This window comes from Bidens hawaiensis, unplaced genomic scaffold, assembly GCF_021521415.1.
Source record: "Bidens hawaiensis isolate Kalapana, Puna unplaced genomic scaffold, B.hawaiensis_p1.1 tig00037138_1, whole genome shotgun sequence".
Classification (NCBI taxonomy): Eukaryota; Viridiplantae; Streptophyta; class Magnoliopsida; order Asterales; family Asteraceae; genus Bidens; species Bidens hawaiensis.
This window is the reverse complement of record NW_027496468.1, coordinates 108,923-131,705: the sequence shown is the minus strand read 5'-3', so window position 1 is coordinate 131,705 and position 22,783 is coordinate 108,923. Positions and strand designations below refer to the sequence as shown.

General features: G+C 35.2%; 2 protein-coding genes across 3 annotated transcripts; both read left to right on the top strand.

Annotated features, from left to right (window-relative positions):
* Positions 1-2,255: 2,255 nt before the first annotated feature.
* On the top strand, positions 2,256-6,345 carry LOC143589002 (uncharacterized). The gene is made up of 7 exons (XM_077069870.1): positions 2,256-2,360; positions 4,774-5,015; positions 5,077-5,173; positions 5,244-5,427; positions 5,985-6,066; positions 6,147-6,195; positions 6,286-6,345. The coding sequence occupies exons 1-7, from the start codon at positions 2,256-2,258 to the stop codon at positions 6,343-6,345; spliced, it is 819 nt and encodes a 272-aa protein (XP_076925985.1).
* A 9,279-nt stretch (positions 6,346-15,624) lies between these two features.
* LOC143588999 (uncharacterized) lies at positions 15,625-22,724 on the top strand. 2 transcript variants are annotated; one of them, XR_013145197.1, is made up of 9 exons: positions 15,625-15,872; positions 16,244-16,321; positions 18,852-19,164; positions 19,251-19,477; positions 19,561-19,663; positions 20,208-20,308; positions 20,422-20,596; positions 20,684-21,051; positions 22,024-22,724. XR_013145197.1 is itself a non-coding variant. In XM_077069867.1 (9 exons), the coding sequence occupies exons 1-9, from the start codon at positions 15,633-15,635 to the stop codon at positions 21,238-21,240; spliced, it is 1,698 nt and encodes a 565-aa protein (XP_076925982.1). In that variant the 5' UTR covers positions 15,625-15,632; the 3' UTR covers positions 21,241-21,345. The 2 variants fall into 2 exon arrangements, 1 of the variants encoding a protein (XP_076925982.1); XM_077069867.1 differs by lacking the exon at positions 22,024-22,724 and having other exon boundaries at positions 20,684-20,854; positions 20,951-21,345.
* Positions 22,725-22,783: the final 59 nt, after the last annotated feature.

Here is a 22,783-nt window from a genome sequence, read left to right as displayed (position 1 = left end):
TTAAAGCATGGATTAAAGTGTTTATCAAGGACTATAATAGTCATCCATGTAGCCTTGCCTAGCAATACCGAAACCGACCATGGCTGGAGACGGGAAAGCCAAGGAAACAAGGGGAATATGTTTTAGACAAGTTATATTAACAAGAATTAGTTAGAAACAAATATTAGTATTAGTTTGACCTTGAAGAGTCAAACTATCAAGAACTTGAAGAATGGAATACCTGGATCTTAGATTGAGAGAGTTTGGAGAAGAAGGAGCAAACCAAAATGAGTGCATGAGACTTGTTTTTATAGTGGAAAAAGTGTAGTTTACTCATAAGGGTAAACTTGCATTTCATTGGTTAAAATGGTCAAACTAGGTGGATGGTGGTGGAAAAGGTAAGGGTTATCCTTTAGTTTAAAACACCCCTTTAGCTTTGGTTGTTTGTCGATTTAGGTCCCCGAAGTTCGTTCTAAGTCGTTTTTTAATAATAAAAGGGTGTTTTAAGGCACCGTAAAGGGTGTTTTCTTGATCCGACATTTGTGTAACATAAATGATCATAAAACCCAACATTTTATTAATAACGAAGGATCCGAAAGACCAAAACGGGTCGGGTTTCCAATACAAAAAAAATACAAGTTAAACCGAAAATGACGAATGTGACAGGTAATGGCCAAACAACATCTCTATTTGTTATTTATGTCGTCTTAAGTGATGTTTGTTTTTATCAGATGTACAGTGTCTGTAGTTTGTGGACCACATCTGCAGACATCTGTTGAAGAATAGTTGGACCAAACATCTGTAGTCTGCAAGAAGAAAAGTATTTGTTTTTTTAACGTATGTAAACTGCTAAAATAAATTGGTGGGTGTACGAATGATGGTAGTGGATTGGTGGTGGTGCTGGACGGTGGTAGTGGTAGTGGATGGTGGTGGAAAATGGTGGTAGACGGTGGTGGCGAACGGTGGGTGGTGGTGGTGGACGATGGTGGTAGACGGCGTCGGTGGGTGGTGGTGTTGGCAGACAGTGAGTGGTGAGTGATGGTAGTGGTGGCGAACGATGGGTGGTGGTGGATAGTGGGTGTTGGTCTTTAACCCTCTGCAGACCTTATTATATATCAAATTGGTGATTTTCTCAGTCAACATGTTTATTAACAACCTATATTTTTTACTGGATGATTGTCAGTGGGTGAAGAAACCTAGATGTTGATAAATTAACGACTTTGTCTTATTTTATTTTATCGGACATTTGTTTCGTTGGGTTGTTTGAACTGATGCATTGACTTGAATTGAATGAAATACATTAACTAGTTATATTGACATTATTATTATTGTTAGTGTCTTTGAGCTATGAATAATTTGTTCGTGCCCCGACATTTCCTCCTTAGGTTGGGGTGTGACATCTATAGGGCCATTAGGGCTTGACTATGTGATATATTTGGTACGCTGGTCCATAGGGCCGCCGAGTTGTTACAAGTGAAACTAAGGGTTTATATAAATGATTTAGTGTCAGCGTCTTCACCAACAATTGTCGCTGACGTATTTTATAAAACTATTTTATAGGTAATCAATAAAAAAGATGTAGTAGAAGAGGGAGGATATAGCCGTTATACGCATCTGATGGCTTAGTTTCTTTTAATACGTAAAAGATGTAAATTAATGTTGTCACCTTTAGCGTTTTGTAAGACAATATCGGGTGCTTAATTCCCGAGTTTTTTATAAATGAATATTTCAATCAAGAAAAGACTTCCGTTACGCAACACATACTTTTGATGTATTTTTAAAACATGTACAAACTATGGTCACATGCTTAGGTCCATGAAATGTAGTGCGTATATTATGATGTTAAATAACAGTCAAATACATCATTTTTCTACTTTATAAAAGAAATAAAGCACTATATTGTATAAAAGACCATAACCTTTGTAGGTAAGGACAAATGATAATATATCTGGGACTATTTGAAGCCGCAATTTTGATTATAGGTTGCTTTTGTCTCGGAATCACTATCTATACGAGTCATATAGACCCTATACAACTCGTATACGTCAAATGCAGTAAGAGGACCTATACGAGCTCATGGAGTCTTTAGGGCTTGTATAAAATATATACGGTCCGTATAAACTTAAAAAGTTATCGTTCACTCGGTATGAGTCACAGTTGGGGTTAGATTTTGTAATCGTTAAAAAAGGTATTTAGTTGTGGTGTTGGAACATTGTAGTTAGAAGAGAGAGACAAGAATGGTGTAAAACCCACTTCCACTTGTGAGATCTATCATCATGTCTCTGTTTGAACCTCCATTTCATCTTCCAACTATTCTTCTGCTCAGCATCCTCTATGGTCTGGTTTCTCATACACCTGCTCGTCCTCCAAACCCCCAATTGGTTCCTTCTTTCATTATTATTATTTTTGTTATAGTACATGAAACAACATAAACAAACAATTTCCTTCGGTAATCGTTACTGTTTTTATAACTTATTTATTTTTACGATTACTGTTTTGATATAATTATGTTTATGATTTCTATGTTAAGTTTCTTTGGATGGACTTCCAAATTTTGAGATTATTATTCTCAAATTAATATATGTTTCCTTTATGTCCATCTGTGCTCCTTAATTTCAGTTAGTGGACACGATCAACCTTAGTTCCTTAACAAAACAACACGTACACAAAGTTTTGTTTGGTAAAGTGTTCATGAACCGTCCGTTTGCACGACAAAAGCTTAACGGACGAACACGAACAAGGTCTCATCCTTTCGTTTACAACCCTAATTGACATAATAATACTTCTAATTAGGGATGAGATGTTTTTCACAAATACCCGACCCAATATGGTATGCGGTACCCACTTTTCTCAAATTCAGAAATTCAGTATTTTGGAATTTGGCAGTTGGCACCGATTGAAAATTGCAGTGTTCTTGAGCATTAGGGACTGGTACCCGTACCTTTCTTTCTTTCTTTCTTTCTTTTTTATAGAAATTTACAGTTTTGGGACATTTTGTATGTTATGGTTTTGGTATTATGGTTTATTGATTACGAATAAATTTCTTATAATTTTTGGTTTTTTGATTACCCTTGGTTATGAATGAAATTTGATACAGTCAATGGAGATTAGGAAAAAGAAAAACAAAGCGGGCAATTGTGTTTAAATTCGGTGTCAATAATTTCAGGACGGGTACTCTACTGCAATCTCATCCCTACTTATATTTACCTCACTTAACCATAGTTTTAGTTAATATCAGTTTTTAATTTTTCAAACTGCACAATATTTTAATTTTTCAAACTGCACAATAGAATGTAGGCTTGTAAACAATCCAACGAATACGAACGAACAAACTTGTTCGTTTTCGTTCGTATCACTTTAACCGAACGAACACAAAAACTTAAACAAACTTGTTTCATATGAAAATGAACGTGCTCGTCCGTTAATATGTTATACAAATGGTTTGAAAACATAAACTAAGATGCGTTAGAAGTAATCGTTAATTTTCAAATTCCAAGTTTAATTGTCATCATCATTACATCAAATATTTCAAAAGTAAACTAATATATGTGAAACAGTTTTAAAATATGAAAATTAAATTCATTTCAAATTAAGATTAGCAGTGAATAAATTTGAATGTAAATTTAAAAGAATGAACAAATATAAATAGACGTACATAACAAACGAACATAAACGAATCATCACGAAAGGAACATGTGTTTATGTTAGTTTGTTAATAAATGAACAAACTTCTCGCTGAACGGTTCACTGAACGTCCTGTATGTTTACAGGCCTAGGAGAATGTTCTTGGGTGACAATTTACTTGTTTCAAGAGAACCATAACATGCTTTTGCTGATTATGATAGCTAGTTGTAGGGATGAGATCGGGACCGTACCTGTACATGTACTCGTACCTAAAATCAGTAAATCTTGGTACCCGTACCCGTACCCGAATCATATGGTACGGGTACTCGCTTTGGTACCCCTTTGTTCTTTCTTTCTTTTTTTTTTTTTTAATCTCCACTAAACTAGGTATCGGTAATGGTACGGTACCGACAATCAGTTATCTATAATACCACAACCCTAATACCACAACCAAAACCGTAATGCCGCAACCAAAAGATAATACCAAAACTGTAAATGAAACAAATCAACCATAATGTAAAATCCATTTAAAATCAAGTAATGAATACCAAAACATACATAGTATCAAAAAAAAAAATTCAAAATATTTAAGACAAAATTAACTTATACAAAGAAAGTCAACATTCGTTTAATCTTTGCTAGTCATCTTTCCATTTTCCCTTTTCCTTTTCTTTGTTTATTGCTTTCTCAATTTATATATAAAAACAAGATAGAAAGTTAATACATGTTATTTAATGATATACACAATTACACATACATGAAATAAAAATATACGAATACACAATATATGAATATACACATATAGATTGAGAATGAACTTATTAAACTAATATATATTATGTTTTGAAAATCCCGCTTGAAAGTTAAGTTAAGAGTGTTAGAAACCTAATAAAAGCCCCTACATATTCTAAACAGGTATCAGTACCCGTAATACCCATACTTGTACCCGAAAGTACCCGTACCTATAATCAGTAAATTTGGGTACCCGTACCCGATAGACACGTACGGGTACGGGTATTCGGGAAAAAAATATCATCCCTAGCTAGTTGTATGCATTAACTTGAATGTTGTTTCGGTTTATAAATTGAAAAAGAAATGAATTTGTGAGTTAAGTAAAGGTTTAGATTTTAGATAAACAATGGTATGGTTATGCATAGTGTGTAAGTTTAGGTATCTCCAAAAGAAATCCAGGCTCCAAAGAACTCGGGGTTACCTCTAAACGTATATATGCTACACAATCTCGCTCATGTGGAGCTAAACGCTATTGATTTAGCATGGGACACCGTGGTTCGGTTTTCACCATACAGTGAGCTTCTTGGAGAGATGTTTCTTGCTGATTTTGCTCGCGTGGCTGATGATGAGGGCCGCCATTTTGCTTGGTGTTCTCAGAGACTGGTTGAGCTCGGTTTCAGGTAAACTATTTGAAAATTTTGAATTTTTTGTATTTTAAACGACACTTTTTATTCATGCTAGTTATGGAGACATGCCTGCCCATAATCTACTATGGCGCGAGTGTGAGAAATCTTCGGATGATGTTGTTGCTCGTTTGGCCGTGATCCCACTCGTTCAGGTGATTTAATTTCTAATTGTTTATTATATCAAGCTATTAATATATAATTAATGCATGATTACATTAATAGGAGGCTAGAGGAGTCGATGCCGGGCCCAGACTCGTGCAAAAGCTTATTGGGTTTGGAGACAAGAAAACATCAAATGTTGTGGCTAAGATAGCTGAAGAAGAGGTCGCACATGTGGCGGTTGGTGTGTACTGGTTTGTGTATGTCTGCCAGCAAATGGGTCGGGCCCCTTGTCCTACATTTAGAGGTAACTTGTCTTCATTTTGAGCTCGGCTCTGTACCTAAAGCTCGAGCTTGGCTGGTTAATATTTTCAAGCTTGAGCTCGACTCGTTTATTATATATTCAAGTTTTAGTTATTTTATAGTACATATATGTGTATATTAGTTTTTATGTATGTTTATAGTTATAATAACTTATAAGATATAATAAAATATATAGTATATAATTATTTTTATCATAACAATATATACAATAATATTTATGTGTACTTGTATATAAGTTCTATATAATTAATAGACTTGTTTAGCCTCGTGAACCCACTCAAGCTCGTTCAAACTCGTTTAAGTTTGGCTCGTATTGAGCTTTAAGCGAGCCGATGTTGAGGTATTCATGGGCAACCCGGCTCGTTTAAGTGCTAATCCTAAGAAAGGTGTCCTTTGTTCAAGGTCTAAAATAAATGACTCAATTGTCCTTAGTGACTATCAAAGAAAGATAAACTGTTCAATCATAGTCAAAGTTGCTTATTTTCCAATATGTGACGGAAAACGTTAACAGATAATTTCTTTGTGTTTATATTTCAACAGATTTACTGAAAGAGTACAACGTGGAGGTTAAAGGGCCATTCAATTACACTGCTCGTGAAGAAGCTGGTCTTCCTCGTGATTGGTAATTCTGTAAATATATATTAAAAAAAAGAGTTTACTGTATTTACTTGTTTGTGTTGGCTAACTAAGCATGTTATACAGGTATGATCCACTAAAAGAAGGCATTGAAGACAAAGGCCCTCTTTCTAAGGTATGTGTAGCTTGTTATTTATTTCACACTAAATAGATTTTAATGAGAAAGTCAATTTTTTTAGGACATAAATTATGAAAAAAATGGCAGGTTCATGATAGGCTGGCTCACATAATTTCCATGGAGAAAGAGAACTCGAAATTGAACTAGCCGTTTTGCATAGGTTTTTGTATTCTTAGGTACCTAGATTTCCATATGCAAAATGTTTTGGAAATAATGTTAAGGCGTTTGCAACAGGTCAAAAAGAGTTCAGGTCTTTGGGGGAAAAACAAGCCGTTTGAAGAAATTGTATCATTTTGGTTCCCTAGCGTCATGTGAATTAACCGACGAGGTGTGGTGTCTGGTTCTTGATCTGAGTTTTAATACATTGCCCAAAACCAGGACTAACTAATACTACTTACTACCCCATGTTATAAATAGTTAAATGTTAAATTGTTATATCATACAATAATAACTTATTACACCCAATTTTACGTAGATAACGACAAAATCGACATAAACATAAACATAATTCGTCGTTTGTTTAAGCGTGATATACATAACGGCATACTCATAGTAACGTACAACATCTCATGTGTGTTTAACAATTCCTTGAATTTGACTACCTCGAGCATTGGTAAATATAATAAAAAAAGGTTTGTTTCTTGAAATCTATATTTAAAAAGTTTTTAAAAAAGCAGTTACAAGTTATCAATTTAAATAGAAAAATACTAAAACCATATAAACACGCATATATTTTACCTTTTAAGTGTAAAGCAATAAGATTTTATTCCTCATTCTCAAATGTAAGAAAAATGAAAAAAAAAAAAAAAAAAACCAATATAAACCTAGAAAAGACATCTATCTCCCATTTCTCATCCGTATTCCCCATTCTTCTTTGGAAAAACAAGCCAATCCTGCAAATTTGTTTTTAAGTATTTCTCTCTCATCTTTTTTTTTGTTTTTAATTACTTATATAGATGGATTTGAGTTGAAGAGCAGAAAAAAAAATTAATAAAAAGAAGAATAAAAAAAATCATTTAATTGAATAGAGATAAATATGAGAAATGAGAGGTGTGAGCTTTATAATAAAATTATAAACAAATTAGAAAATATGATTTTTTAGTTAAAAGAGTAAATTACGGTTTCGATCACTATGGCTCTTCTCATGTAGCTCATTTGACAAAAATATTCGAACTTATTATGAATTAGTAAATTAGGTTACGGTTTGACCCCTTATTAAATAATCCATTCATTGATGCCGCTCACTGGGTTGTACGTGCCCCTCACAAGAAGGGCAAATTTGTCTTTTGTCTTTTAACCAAGGACTGAGTAGAATATTTTGGTTGTGTTAAAATGAAGTTTTAATATGATCTATCAATACCGTCAGTATCAATTTGCTGTCTAACCTTTTGATGTTTCGGGATCTGTACTGCACCGGTATTTCTCAAATTTTTAACTTCTATACCAGTGTCGAACCAAACATTTTCAATGCAGATACTGATACCAAGATTTAAAATTATATGTCCATGTACGTGTGCCACAGTGTCAACATCAAACAAAGGACCTATAATAAACAAAATATAAATTATTTTCTTTTTCTTTTTGGAATAATGATTTTTTTGTGTTTAGGACACCACAACTTTCAAATTTGAGAGCCTCGTTGCTCCACTCTGGCCAAACTATGTGGTCTTAATCGGGCCAAACTGTCTTCAAAGTTTGACTTCGGCTTTATTGTTAGAAACCATACCGCCGGCTGCCACTTTACAATCGTTGTGCCACCACAAAGGTAGATCTCTCTGGCGTAACACATGGTGTGACGAAAACTCGAGTAGATTCGGGATTCGAGCTTACAACCTTGCATAATGCCTAGCACAAATTCTTCATTGCCTTAATCCACAAAAATGCCACAACTGGAGATCGGATTTGGATCTCCACTGAAAAACTCAAACCTTTTACCGTTATACCACAAGTATTTAACTAATCTAACCATTTAATAAATTCACAATATATTAATGTTTATCATTTAAGCTGTTATATCATAAGTTCTATAATATTCAAAAGCAACTTAATATTTATTAATAATATCGATGCACTGTAGATATAATTAACATGTAAATACCATCATCTAAAATGTACCAAATACCCTGCAAAGACAACCTTTTAACTCCTTTGGGAGCTGTTAGATTATATCATATGGGTAGTATTACTGGGGGATTGACAAACTTGTTCATGGTTGGTCGCGTCAACTCAGAGTTACTTGGTTATGAACCATCAATCATCTAGCGGCGGTTTGTTTGTGATAGAACATTTATAGCGGGACATTTTTACTAGTTAGAATTGGTTGTGGACTAATTTATCTACATCACCAATGTGAATTTATGTGTATATTTATATAGGTTAAACTTGCGAACTCACCATCTATGTTAAGTTGACCATTTAAAAACATGCATTTCATTCTTGTTGAACAATGTTGTTCGTAACCCTATTTGTCTTACCTTGTAATTTTGCTTCAATGATGTATGAAAAAACAGCTAAATGCATCTTCTCCATGTTTAAGAAATTATAAAGCACAATTCTATAAAGCTGAATCAAATACAATAAAGTCCATTTATGTATTCGGATGCAAAAATCATTGAAGAGTGTTGGAACATGTTTTGTGTAAGTAGTTCATGTGTTAGTCGTTTATTATCGAGTCTGTAAAGAATACATTGTTTTGTGTTGGTTATGGTTATGTTTTGTATGGAGCGAAGCTAGCGGTAGGCGAAGTCAGCTAAGTTGCCAGGTTTGTATTTAGGCGAACATGCTAGGTATATAAAGACGAGAAAGATCCGATTCATCGTCGTTCATTCATTAAACTTGGATCTAGTCTACGATTATAGTCAATTTGTATCAATTAGGGCTAGTGTGTGTTGTCGGAGAGAATTTGGACAGAATAAGGACACAAAGATCTCAATAAATGATTGAATTCGTTAACTTCTCAATAGTTTACAAACTATTTACAATTCCTGGTCCATTCACTAACAAGCATAGCGAATGGACCTCCATACGCTACGCCATTTGCTAACATGCTTGCAAATGGACTTCTACAAAACACAGCCCAAACACCAAACAACCTTAGCGTATGACCTATCTAATCCCAAAACCCCATATGCTAAACAACCTTAACGAATGGGCTATCCATAATTACAATATTAACCCCCGACTATTACCAGAAGACCAATTACATTTAATCAAAGACCGAGACTACAAAACATGTATCAAAAAACTCCCCCTCGTATCGTGCTTTGTGTTTATCACTTCAAAAACCGTTTGGTCTTCCGGTCTGCTTTGCAGTTGGTCCTAAAGGCAAAACATGTTTTAACAACTCTCTAATACTGCATCGAGCTCATTATTTATGCTATAAGCCCACCTGATCTGGTTCTTGAATAACACGTGAATAACAACTTCAGACAAGTTCACAAGCCATATAGGATCAAACACTCTAAATGTCACACCCCGGCTCAGGGCCTAGGCGTGTGACCAATAGTTGGTACCTGTTTTGTAAATACATCAGAGTTGCGGGTTATTTTAGCGGAAGACTTTGGTTGAATAGAATATTAATTTATTTGAAAACTTCTCGGATAATAAATACCCGGTGTTTGATTTATAAAGCTTGTGGAAATACCGTTTGTAATATATTAAAAACTGAGCCATCATTACCTTGCGAGCATCTAACTCCATGAATGTCTTGCTACCTGTACTAATCTGTATTCCCTGAAATGCGGGGAAAAATACGTCAGCTATATGCTGGTGAACACGTATGACTCTATAAAACATTTGAATGACGATTATAATACAAATGTAGTTTTCTTGACAATCTCAGCGGAAACATTTCTACTTCCGGTATATATACCACTGCCCTACACACACAACGGTATTCCCCGAGCCAAACGGCCCTGATATGAGAACTGGTCATGACCGTTGCAGCCTGCGGCTTCATTGCCTTTGATTGATTGATTGGGCTTTAACAGTTATGTTTGGATCCAGACACATGCGTATTCGGTCTAAGTTGATATTATTCTCTACTTTGTATTATAATGTTTTAGAGATTACTCGATCTCATATAGACATTTGATTGACTCGTTAAGACAAACACCCGTTCGTCTTATTGAGTATAAATATGATTTGACTGATTAAAAAGGTTAACGTATTCACGTTATAAAAGGTTTGAACGTATTCACCTGTGATTGTCTGTTCTGAATGATATGGTGATTTCGTTTGAAACCTTGACTGTGAATGAATGATTGATTGACTGACTGATTGATTGATTAACCTATAATAAAATAGGTATATAAATATCCGGATCGTTTCTTGATCCGGCTATAGACCTTTAGTCTGGTTTAAATAGCTTTAAACCTTGATTGATCATTTGTTTGAATAAAATATTTAGACCCGTAGTCTTTCTGTTTATTTACCAAATCATATGATGAGTTTCTTCTTCATGAAGAAACATCTATAATCTGTTTCTTCTTCAAGAAGAAACATTCATTGACTATGTATGTAAAATCTTATGTTTCTTACACATGAAGAAACAATGTTTTAACTACTATCTTTGTATACGAATGCTATGTTTCTTAATCGTGAAGAAACTATATTTATCCCTGACTGCGGTCTAAGCCATAATAATAAAAAAATGACTTAGGCAGAACCCCTACCTTACACGGGTATTCGAAGTTCTATTACTAAGATTGATCGAGCAGTACTTCCACTCTCTATCGCGTTCTAGAGCTTAGACTGTTGGAACCGCTGAGCTTGGCACGCACTACGATGCTTGGCATGCAAAACGAGGCCACATATGGTGTTCATTGTGTCGTGCACGTACTTCGAGATAGATTGTCGGGTTATTCTTGTGTGGCACGCACTTCGAGGTATCGTCGGTATATGGCACAGATTACGAGGTGACGATTGTCGGGTCGGGATACGGAAACCGAGGTAGAGAGAGTAATTCTAGAAAGAGAGTGAAAAATGTGTGAGAAATGAATGAGCCGTAGCCCCCCCCTTTATAGGCTGATTTTGGGTCCCATCGCGGTATGCGATGGGTCCTCTTCCTTGGCCGTCACGTAGCGCGACGCCACCATTTCTGCATGGGCGCCACGTGGCCTGCCACGTGTCCTTCCCTGCTGCCACGTGTCACCTGAGTGTGACACGTGTCCCTGAGTCATCACGGTCCATCGCGGTACGCGATGGCCGTCTTCTTGGACTCATCGCGTAGCGCGATGGTCCCTGAACTCAAATTTTCGCTTTTAGTCCTTTGTCTTTGATAGCTTGTCACTTCTAGGCCTAACTCCCATTGTCCAAAAAGTGCAAAGTGCGCCATCAAGCGCCATATTGCGCCCATCGCCCAACGCCCTTCGCCCGAGCCCGAGCCCATGCGCTGGTGCGCGCGTCGGTGTGCTTCGCACTCTCTGCTAGGACCACTGGGTGCATGCTAGGTATATAAGAATATTATTATGGAAAATCTCTTCCTTATAAAGAGCTTCCATTTCTTTACCACTTTCCATGTTTGATGAGTTTTAATTTTCTTATTTATACCAATGTGGAATGCTTCCATTTTCTTCCATCTTTCAATGTGGGATGGAATTTTCTTATTCCATATCCTTTACATAAGATAAACTTTATTTATGGAATATTTCCTTATAGAATGGTTTTATTTTCTTTATTTGAATTTTCTCGTTTACTTATTAGAGAATAATTGATCCTTCAACTTTACTAAGTTGTCAAATTTGGACCAAAATTTTGGGGATGTTACACCTAAACTTCACATTATCCCCTGTACCCAGCACAATCACAGCATCACCCGTCTTGTCATCATAATACCATATATTAAAATCCTTATGAAAGTTCTGTGATATCACTTTCAAAGGAATTTTCTTCAAAGTATGAGACAGCTTCGCTTTCAATACTAGCTGTTCTCCAACCTGTTCTCGGATCAATCTCATTAATTATTTATCTCTTAGGGACATGCGGCTGGAAAAAACTTGAATTCGTGATTAACTTCATATACTAAGTGGCTATGAAACCACCTTAGCAACTCTACATTCCCACGATAAATAAACGGACGGCTGGCTAACGCATGAACATCCCACTGAGGCATGGAGAGAATGTTAGTGAATATTTCAAAATACTGCGTTCTATTCTCCCACTTGACAATATCGACTTTTAACTCGGGCTCGTACATCCGGTATATAATGCCACCCTTAACCGTTTTTACACTTATAAACTTCTTCATCTGGCTCTTTGAAAGCTTAACCTGAGACTGGAGATAATATTGTTGTTGAGCTCGTCTCACAATTTTCAGCCACTTGTTAAGCCTTTTCGCGTTGTAATAAAACAAATCATTAGAAGATCCTCTTGGCTCGGGCTTGGGCACATACGACTTTTTATCCTTCCCCAACTTCTCTTTTACAATCCTTTCCTCGGCCCATTCAATGTGTTCAGTAGTGAAAAATCCCCTCATCGGTGTTGTTCTTTGTATATAGATCGGGGCATTCCTCAACCATTACATCTTCCATCCCAACATCATCATAGTAAGTATTTTAGGTTGTAAGGCTATTACTATAATCGATCCACTGAAAGCAAAAAAAAAATCTTAGTCCAGGTGCTGGTAAGCTTGGTAAGATTTTGGAATTACCAAAAGAGAAGATTCTAGAAGAGATCAATCCTAGAAGATTAGTTGATCTTTTAGGAAATTACGAGGATAACGAAAGGCATATGCTATTTGGTCAATGTAATGAAGGATATCCTTACTCATCATTGGTCAACCGTCAATTAAACTGGGGCACTAAGCTAGTTATTATGAAGTAAGCTCGTCTTCAGGTGTTGATAATATGGTCATGGACCGTATGGTGCACCTAGCCTTGTGTATAAACCTACAAAGAGGCTTGCGTTTGGGTCTTTTGATCCTGTTCCACAACCATCTTTGATCCCGTGCCAAACTATGTTATAAGACACCACATAAGGTAAACTAAATATTTACATTTTTTGTATTCATTTATTTCTTTTTCCTTGTCATTCATATATTGCTCAAGATATGTTTTTGTGTCTGTTCGCATGATTTCAGGGTCCCCAACACGCCATTGCTCATAACGATTGATGTAATCATGCTCCATCCTTCATCATCAACAATTAACACTTTAGCATTTTGGGTTTAAGTACCAATTCCGTTATTCACAAGTAGGCTCAAGTATAATATAGTTATTTTGTATCAAATCCTAGTGATATTATGTGTAGGGTGTGGTGTGTGTATTGCGATGTAAAATAAAAATTGCTCTAGCGGTAGGTAAGTAGGGATGGTAATATGTCGGGTTTAGGTTATGTTGGGGTATCAGAAGCTATAACTTTGATTATAAAGCTGATTATATTTGGACCAATGTGCTAGTTTTATAATAACTCATGTGTCGCAACATGTTCAGTACATGCATTAATGCTAGAACAATTCATAATACACGTAATTATTAAATACTCGTGTTTATCGCTTATCAGTTCATATTAATTCTCATGCAAGTCCCCAAGTCTAAAAGTACTCATGTGTAGCCATATGAGTCCACTCAAAACACGACCGAGCATCTTTGAATAGCTAGAAGGTTTTTATTATGCAGTATTAAGAATGTGACTTAACTTGGCTTAACCGCCCATCATTTGACCTAAGGGGTCGTCATTGGGCCTAGTTAACCATCATTGTGCATAAGTGATTGTCACTAAACGTTATTGACCACCATCAAACCTAACGTACCGTCATTAGGCCTAACTAACCATCATTAGGCCCAATTGACTATTGTTGGGCCTAATTGAACATCATTAGGTCTGACAAACCATCATTGGGCCTACTTGACCCTCATTGGGTATAATTTACTGACATTTGGGCTTAACTGAACATCATTGGGCCCGATTGACCATCATTGGGCCTAATTGACCGTCATTGAGCCTAGTTGATCGTCGTTAGGCCTTATTTATCATCACTAGGCCTAGTTAACCGCCATTAGGCCTAAGTGACAATATAGCCATAGGCAACACTTATTCGTTTTTTGTTTTATTTCATCAATAGTATTTTTATTTATCAATTATCAAAGATGGGAGCAACATTTTATTATTATTATAAACACTTTATTCTTTCTTGTAAACAACATTTGATCTTGTAGGTTAGTTGCTTGGTTTTGGCTCGTCATTTCTTTTTAGGTTATCATGACCATTTTGGTTATTGTTTAATCATTTCATAGACTAAACTAATAAGAAAGTTAAAAAAAATTAGGTTTCAACTCTTTTTGACTTGGTATGTTTCTATGGCTTGTACCAGTACCAAGTTATAGAGTAAGTAGCAAAAGTAGGATAAGTAGCTAAAACTACAACCTATGTCACATATTAGTGATTAATTCGCAATAAGTTTGCATTTTGGATCGAATGAGCTAGTTGAGAAAAATCATAGTGGCTGAAACCGCAATTTACTGTTAGTAAAATTATGGGATCGGGGATGGGGATAAGATGTGAATGTTCTTACATGAGTTTTAATGACTTAGGTTTTTCTATTTAAATTTCATTATAACATATTCAAAACGTGTCAAGTATAAGGGTGTTCAGTATTCGAATCGAACTTAAGGAACTCAAAATTCTATTTGACTCGCATTCAGTTTTTGAACGTTCGAATTTGATTTTCAATCATTTGAATTCAATTTAGTAATTAAATTTGAATCGAATACGAATTTATAACTTTAAATTCAAATTATATATTTTATTTTTGTTATAAATATACATATTTATAAGAATATAAAATACAGAGTCTCATAAGTTCTAATGGCTAAAAATTGTAACTTCTATCATTTTGGTTATTAATTTATGTGATTGGACATTACCACTTTGAATATTTAAGATGTTCCAACTTTAAATAATTTATTTGTTTTCTAGACTTATGTATTATGTTGTTAAAATGCTCAAATTTACGATGGTTTTGAAATTGAAATTAAAATAAATTATTTTACTTGAACTTAAATCTAATCCATTCAAATTTCATTCTCGAATGGAATTTTGAATTCGAACAAAATGAAATCGAAATTTACAATATGTTTCGAATTCGAATTTCATCTTTAAAATTCGACTAAACCAAATATTCGAAATTCTATTCGTTAAATACCATTATTTCTGATTGAGGATATAAAATTATTTTATTTTAAAAAATAATAAAAATTGAGTAGCATTAAAATTAATAATTTTTGAAATAAGAAAAGAATAATAACATCTAGATGCATCATGATCATCTAATCATCTATCAACAAATGTAATTGTGAAAGAAAAGAAAAGAAAATGGGTATGGAAGAAGAAGCTTGGTTTCTTCAACATTGATGAATGAACCTTTAATAAATAATAATAATAATAATAATAATAATAATAATAATAATAATAATAATTCAACAAAGAAAAGAAAGATGTTGATGCTTCAGTCGGATCTCCGATCCGCCATTCAAATAGCAGCAACCTACTGCTATTTCAAACCCAATCGCCACTACGAACCACCGCCTCTTTCCATCCGTACGCCGTCACGCCTCAGACCGATTCACGCAGTCTCCGATAAGCCTCCGATCTGTACGGCCGATGAGCTTCATTACGTTTCCATCCATAATTCCGACTGGCGCCTCGCTCTCTGGCGTTACAAGCCGCCTCCGCAGGTCGGTCTGAATAATGTTTGTGATTGGCTATACAACTCATGACAACAAATTCTTGTGATTTATTAATTGTCTGCACATGATTTATGATTATGGAATTATTTTAGACATCTTAACATGGCATGTCAGGACTGATATGTTACAAAATGGCTGTTTTTGGAGATAAAATCATAGCGGAGATGTTGAGAGATAATGAAAATATAGGTGTTACAGATAGTTGGGATTAGTGTATATTGATCCTTTTATGCCAACACTGTCTAAAACCATGTGATATTGAATCTACTAAGAAAGATGTCAAAACTGATAACAACGTGGAAAAAAAATCAGTTAGTTTAGAGATCAATTCAATTGTACTTTGTTTATGCATTATGTAGGCACCTTCAAGGAATCATCCATTATTGCTTATAAGCGGAGTTGGAACAAATGCAATTGGATATGATCTTGCTCCTGGGGTGAGTTATCTTCTTGTTCTCCATCCTACTTTCACAGTTTACATTACTAATGATCAGTGCTGTGTCTTTTTAAGCTTTAATCATCATGGTGTCATACTGATGATCTTATTTATCTTTTTAGTTCTATGGGTAATTATTAATAGTCTTTTATTTTCTATATAAGTAATATTAGTAGATAAGTTTAAGTTTTATCTTAGGTAAGGATTATTGCGATTACTGCTAGTATGTTGATTAAGTTAGGGTTTTCTGAGATCCTGTAACATTGTTAGGCATTGACTCATATTTCAGTGAACTCACACAAGACTTGGTATTCAGTTTCACCATATTGGTTATATTTTCGCATTTAGACTTGTGTAGTGATTTTAACCAATTTTGTAGTTAAAATGCCTCATAGGTGCCATGTAGGCAAAAATTGAATTCACTAAGACTAGACGTAGTGGTGCAATAATGGGCTGCCAAATCATTGCTAGAGCATTTGTCTGCCATGCTCTTGGCGGGGTGGCTTACAAAAGGAAAATTATAGTTTTGAATTCCAAAGAAATCATGGCCAAAACAATCCCTTGGGTATTTTTTTTTTCCAAATACAAAGAAATGAACAAATTGAATTCCAAAATCTTCTATCCGTTAGACTTGTTTTCGGAAATTCAAAATTTACTTTTTTTTTTATAATTTTCACATAATATAAACCAATTATTTTAACCATTTTCACCACACCAAAAATCTTAACTCCATACTCTTTACATCTCTTGCAATCATGAACCCAACAACCAAACCATCCATGCGATGAACGTTTTCGACCCAAGCAACCCGCTTTACGTAAACATACATGTCGTGAATGATCCCAACAACCCTTACTACTTCAACGCAAGCACGAACGAAATCTTAGACCAACTTTCATCCCTAGCCCCACAACTGAGACCTATACCCGTAACCCCAGACCCGACTTTTTTTTTACTACAAAGAATCTCGAGATTATATCTCACGTGGAAAGCTTGGATTCTAAAATCGACCGTGTACTTGAGTTTAGAAACGAACAACAATTTGATATTGCTTTTTCTTTTCTCGATAAAGACTTATCTTATCTCATTTACCACTCGAAGATTCTGCTACATTCGAGCAAAGGAAGAACGAAATCCGTGCCAAATATCATGCCCACAAGTAGTTTTTTTAGTAGTATCTTTCCTCTTTTTTTTATTGTAATTAGTTAAAACCACTACACTTGAGCTGAAAGGGGCTATAGGGAATTCAGTTTTTCCTACATGGCACCTAGGTGGCCATGAGTAATGGTTAATGCTTTAAGGGGCATTTTCCGCCACATCGTCATCAATTTTTTTAGTCAAAACCATGTGTAATGAATAATGCCCTTTCAATCATTACACTTCAAGACACATATGGGCTTTATTGTAAAAATGCACATGCCCTTATAACGCCCCATAATGCCCCTGGGGATGGTGTAGGGGCTTTATCCACCCATATAATGCCCATTACACATAGACTTAGGTAAAACCACTACACATAGTCTAAAGCCCCTTTTAAATGAAGTGTAGTGGTTTTAACTATTTGCAATTATTACTCAAATCATTTTTTATTTACTTGTATTTTATTATTTAAATAATGAAACCACATAATAAAATACTAGAAAATTTTTGTAAAGTTAAAGTTGCAAGTACATAGGAATAAAAAGGGTACTTGAAAATAAGAAGAAAAAACAAATGATACTTGAAATAAAAAAACAAAAACAAAAAATGCAGGAACTGGAAATAAAAAAGAGAGGAAAGATACTATTAAAAAAACTACTTGTGGGCATGATATTTGGCATGGATTTCGTTATTCTCTTGCTCGAATATAGCACGATCTTCGGGTGGTAAATGAGATAAGTCTTTATCAAGAAAAGCAAATTTGATATTGATTTGTTGTTCATTTCTAAACTCGAGTAAACGTTCAATCTTAGAATCCTAGCTTTCTAGATGAGATAATATCTAGGGATTCATTGTAGTTGAAGTCTTGTCTTGGTTGTAGGAATATGGATATAGGTCTCAGTTCTGGTGCTAGGGGTAGAGGTCGGTACATGATTACGTTTGTGCTTGTGTTGTAGTACGGATTGTTGGGATCATTTGCCGCACGCATGTTTACGTAAAGCGGGTTGTTCGGGTCGAAAGCTGAGTTTGTGTTGATTATTTCTTAAAAATACATCTGATTGATTATGGTAAGTTAGTTAGGGAGGTGATTTGTACACAAGAACTACATGCTATAGCATAACAATCATTCACAAAGGACTGGCGTCTACATATCACCTCCCAAATCCCATTCAATGTATGGTGTTAGAGATATTGTACACATGTTAATAATTCTGATAGCCTAACATAGGGATTCTCGTTTAATAGCTATTCTAGTATAGTTGTTTTGTTGTATAAATTCCTGATGGAAAAGACGAGAAATATAAAAAAGGAAGGATATCGATGCATCCTTAACAAGCTTTTAGTTTCTATTCAATATGACATGTTATTAGACATTTATTTTAATTTTGCAGTCTTCATTTGCACGCCACATGTCAAGCCATGGATTTGATACATGGATACTTGAGTTTCGAGGAGCTGGATTAAGTGCTGAGGTGGCATCCAAAGAAGTCAAACAGCCAGTCAACCTTCCTTCTGAACTGATGGACACAATTTCCATAAATCCACAAACTGTAACTTCTGAATCTCCTGCTCAAAGTAAAGTTTCATCTGCTGAAGAAAAGAAAGAGACGGCTGAACTTGAATCTGATCAATCACAGTTATTGACAACATTTACAGAAACTTTTAAGCGTTTTTCTGAGCGATTATCAAACCTGATCAAGGAAGGTCATAAGTTATAGTTTGTAATTATGTTGCAATGGAAGTGTTATAATTATGTTGAAACTCACAACATGTTTGTGTATAACTTTCAGGTTCACCAGAAGCCTTACAGAATTCAACTTTAGCTACACAAATAAGAGATTTAAGTCAAAGGCTTGTGGATATCATGGAAGAAAGTCAAAGATCAGTGTCTCCACCGTTTACTGATCTGCTAGATCGGTTTTCTTCTACGGTTGAAAATCTCCAAACTCAAGTTGACCTACTTGGTAAATACAACTGGGACTTTGACCACTATCTGGAAGAGGACGTGCCTGCTGCGGTATTGTCACAACTCAATTATATTAATTTTTTTTAATCAGTTATATTTCTTCTTAATAACTAGTGCGTTATTCTGTAAAACAGATGGAATACATACGAAGACAATGCAACCCGAAAGATGACAAGTTGCTTGCAATTGGTCATTCAATGGGTGGTATTTTACTATACTCCATGCTTTCCCGGAACGGTATGATATGAAAAAAATTGTTATTTATCAGACGTGTTAATCGAGAACCGTATACACACCCCGTGTGTTGCTATAGCTTGGTTTTAAATAGAGTTTATTTTAAAACGTAGGTAGAAATAATCGTGTCGCAATGGTATTTTCGGAATTTGAAAAAACATTATGGTGTTGTGGAAAGAAGATTAAATATATTATATTTGACCCGGTCACCCAGGTCAGTTTTGTTTAAAAGTTAATTTTGAAACGTATATAAAAATAAGCATGTCATAATGCTGCAAATGAAATTTTGTAAAACAATATCTTTTAAAATGTAAGGGAAAAACAAAATGTGCAAAGGTAATTATAATTTGAAATTAACAGCAGCTTTTAAGGGTTGTACTTGGGTCAGTGTTGACAAAAGTTATACGGAAACGTAGATAAAAATAAGCATGTTAAAATGGTGTATTCGGAATCTTATAAAACATTATATTTAAAAGGTTAAAAGAGAAAAACAAAACATGTTCAAAATATTTGTGTACTGAAATTTGGTTATTTTTATTTTTACAAGCTTATGAGCAAAGAGAATCCCGGTTGGCTGCAATCGTTACTTTGGGAGCTTCACTTGATTACACTACTTCAAAATCATCATTGAAATTGCTAACACCTCTGGTAAATGCAGTAGATTTAATGCACACAAATATTCATAAAGCCCTTATAACTTTTTAAATGTTTTGATACAAAGCCTCAAAACTTTTAGAAGTTGTGTTTGTTGTGACTTTCAGGCAGATCCGGCCCAGGCATTGAATGTGCCAGCTGTCCCGTTAGGTGCATTGCTGGCAGCAGCTTACCCTCTTGCTTCTCGTCCTCCTTACGTTATGTCGTGGTTAAATCGTCTCATTACTGCACAGGAAATGATGCATCCTGAACTCATGGAGAAGTTTGTCATGAACAACTTCTGTGAGTTCCTTAAATATCTTTGAATCTGTTTACTTGACCGGTTAAATATTAAACACAATCCATTTTTATTGTTTAACCCATGAGCAGGTACGGTGCCTGCAGAGCTGCTTTTGCAGTTAGCAACTGCCTTTCAAGAAGGCGGATTACGTGACAGAAGTGGAACTTTCTTTTACAAAAATTATATCAACAAAATTGATGTTCCAGTCTTAGCCATTGCTGGTGACCTTGATCTCATTAGTCCACCTGAAGCTGTATATGGTACATCATATTACTTTTTATTACCAATAAACTTATTAACTTTTATTTTCTGTTTTCAGTTTTTGTTAACTTGAGTCAATTGGACTGATGAAACAGAAACAATCAAATTAGTTCCTAAGCATCTAGCTGTGTACAAAGTTTTCGGTGAGCCAGATGGGCCACACTATGCTCACTATGATCTTGTCGGAGGTCGTTTGGTATGTCATTCGTATCTGTTCCTTCTCGTAGCACTTGTTAAATATGCCAATTCGGACCTGTTTACTTCTAGTTGGGTCGATCCAAGTTATACGTTATGGAATAATAATTTTTTGTTGAAAATATGCGGGCCACATGGGTTAAAGGGCTTAAACGAGTCAAAATTAGCTTCGGTAAACTCCATATTGTAATGATTTCTAAACATGGTCAACACATGTTTTTTAGCTATATTTTTTCAACATTTTATCCGTTATAAAATACAACTTGAATTAACTTTATTTATATGTGGCACTCATGGCTCGAGCCGAGGGTCTCACCGGAAGCAGCCTGTCTATCCCTATGGGGTAGAGGTAAGGCTGTCTACATCTTACCCTCCTCAGACCCTACTATAGCTTTGCTATTGGTGGGATATACCGAGTACGATGATGATGATGATGATGACTCATGGCTCGTTCAAATAATGGGTTAATTTGGGCGAAACTTAATTATATATGGGTTCATTTGGGTCACCTTAAATTAGTCAACGGGTCAAATGGGTCACCTTAAATTAGTCAGCGGGTTAAATTGGGTTACCCTAAGTTAGTCAACAGGTCAAATTAGGTTACCTTAAATTACTCATCGTGTCAAGACACACCAACTTTTATAAAATGCAACTTCAAAAAAGTTCCAAATGAGTACATTTTTTTTCTGTATGACTCCTTTTAACCTGATTTCATTTTGGCCAGCCCCGTTTTGACCCAAACCAAATTGATACTTTTTTTCTAAATGGGCCCGTATTGACCCAAATTTATTCTAGTTAGAACCCGTTCTAACTCGTAACATGAACACCCCTGACCAGCCCAGTTTACCAGGCCTAACTTCCTTGCTTCACATTAATTAACAGTGGCCTAAATCATATCTTTCTTTCCTTCTCAGAACATTAGTTATAAATTTGGACCCGACCCGTGATGTCATTAACTACCTTAAAATTGCAGGCACCAGAACAGTTGTATCCATATGTAATCGAGTTTCTTATAGCTCACGACTCAAGCTAATTTCACTATATACTCCATATTATATACAAAGATAATTTGCATAGATCTACATTCTTTGGAGGAGTAACCTCAGTAAACACACGGGTAATGAATGGCATCCATTGAAATGATGCACATTGAAGGATATACTACTGTATCAGCTTCTAGCGTATCTATACAGCGAAAGGTGGATCTAGAATGGGTTTGGTGGATCTACATGCATGCCCAACTCTCAGTAGAGTAAAAATGAAAAGTACAAAATATTATTATTGGTATTTGAATTATGTATTTATTGTAGTCATGCATGCCATGATTATAGTCACTGTATTCATTGAACAACTTTTGTGATGTATATGGAAACTTCATAGCCATTTACACATGTTTTCAGATCCGGGCCGGCTACATAACCCGGACGGTTATATGTTGGACCATTGGTAATAATTTTATAGTAGATCTATTTGCTTTGGATTTAGAATCTGACAAGTGGCAAAAAAAACAATGAACATCAAGATCAGTACACATATAAGACTTGGTTGATCGGCATGAATGTTATTGCACATGCTTTCAAAGCACGACTGGTGGCAAAATGTTCAATCAAACTCAAGGTACTGATTAAACAAAAAATGTATCGCAAATGTCTATGCTTAAATCGATTACACTTATCGTCGTAGCCATATATTATGTCTATGTAGTGATTTTAGTGTAATTAGAGATTAACTTG

What these genes read in the sequence shown, in the direction of transcription:
- LOC143589002 (XM_077069870.1), top strand. Translation starts at nt 2,256, where the DNA reads ATGTCTCTGTTTGAACCTCCATTTCATCTTCCAACTATTCTTCTGCTC. An exon ending in CCGTGATCCCACTCGTTCAG is followed by an intron (nt 5,174 to 5,243) that starts GTGATTTAATTT and finishes TTACATTAATAG; the next exon opens with GAGGCTAGAGGAGTCGATGC. An exon ending in GCTGGTCTTCCTCGTGATTG is followed by an intron (nt 6,067 to 6,146) that starts GTAATTCTGTAA and finishes CATGTTATACAG; the next exon opens with GTATGATCCACTAAAAGAAG.
- LOC143588999 (XM_077069867.1), top strand. Translation starts at nt 15,633, where the DNA reads ATGTTGATGCTTCAGTCGGATCTCCGATCCGCCATTCAAATAGCAGCA. An exon ending in AAGAGGACGTGCCTGCTGCG is followed by an intron (nt 19,478 to 19,560) that starts GTATTGTCACAA and finishes TCTGTAAAACAG; the next exon opens with ATGGAATACATACGAAGACA. An exon ending in GTTTGTCATGAACAACTTCT is followed by an intron (nt 20,597 to 20,683) that starts GTGAGTTCCTTA and finishes ACCCATGAGCAG; the next exon opens with GTACGGTGCCTGCAGAGCTG.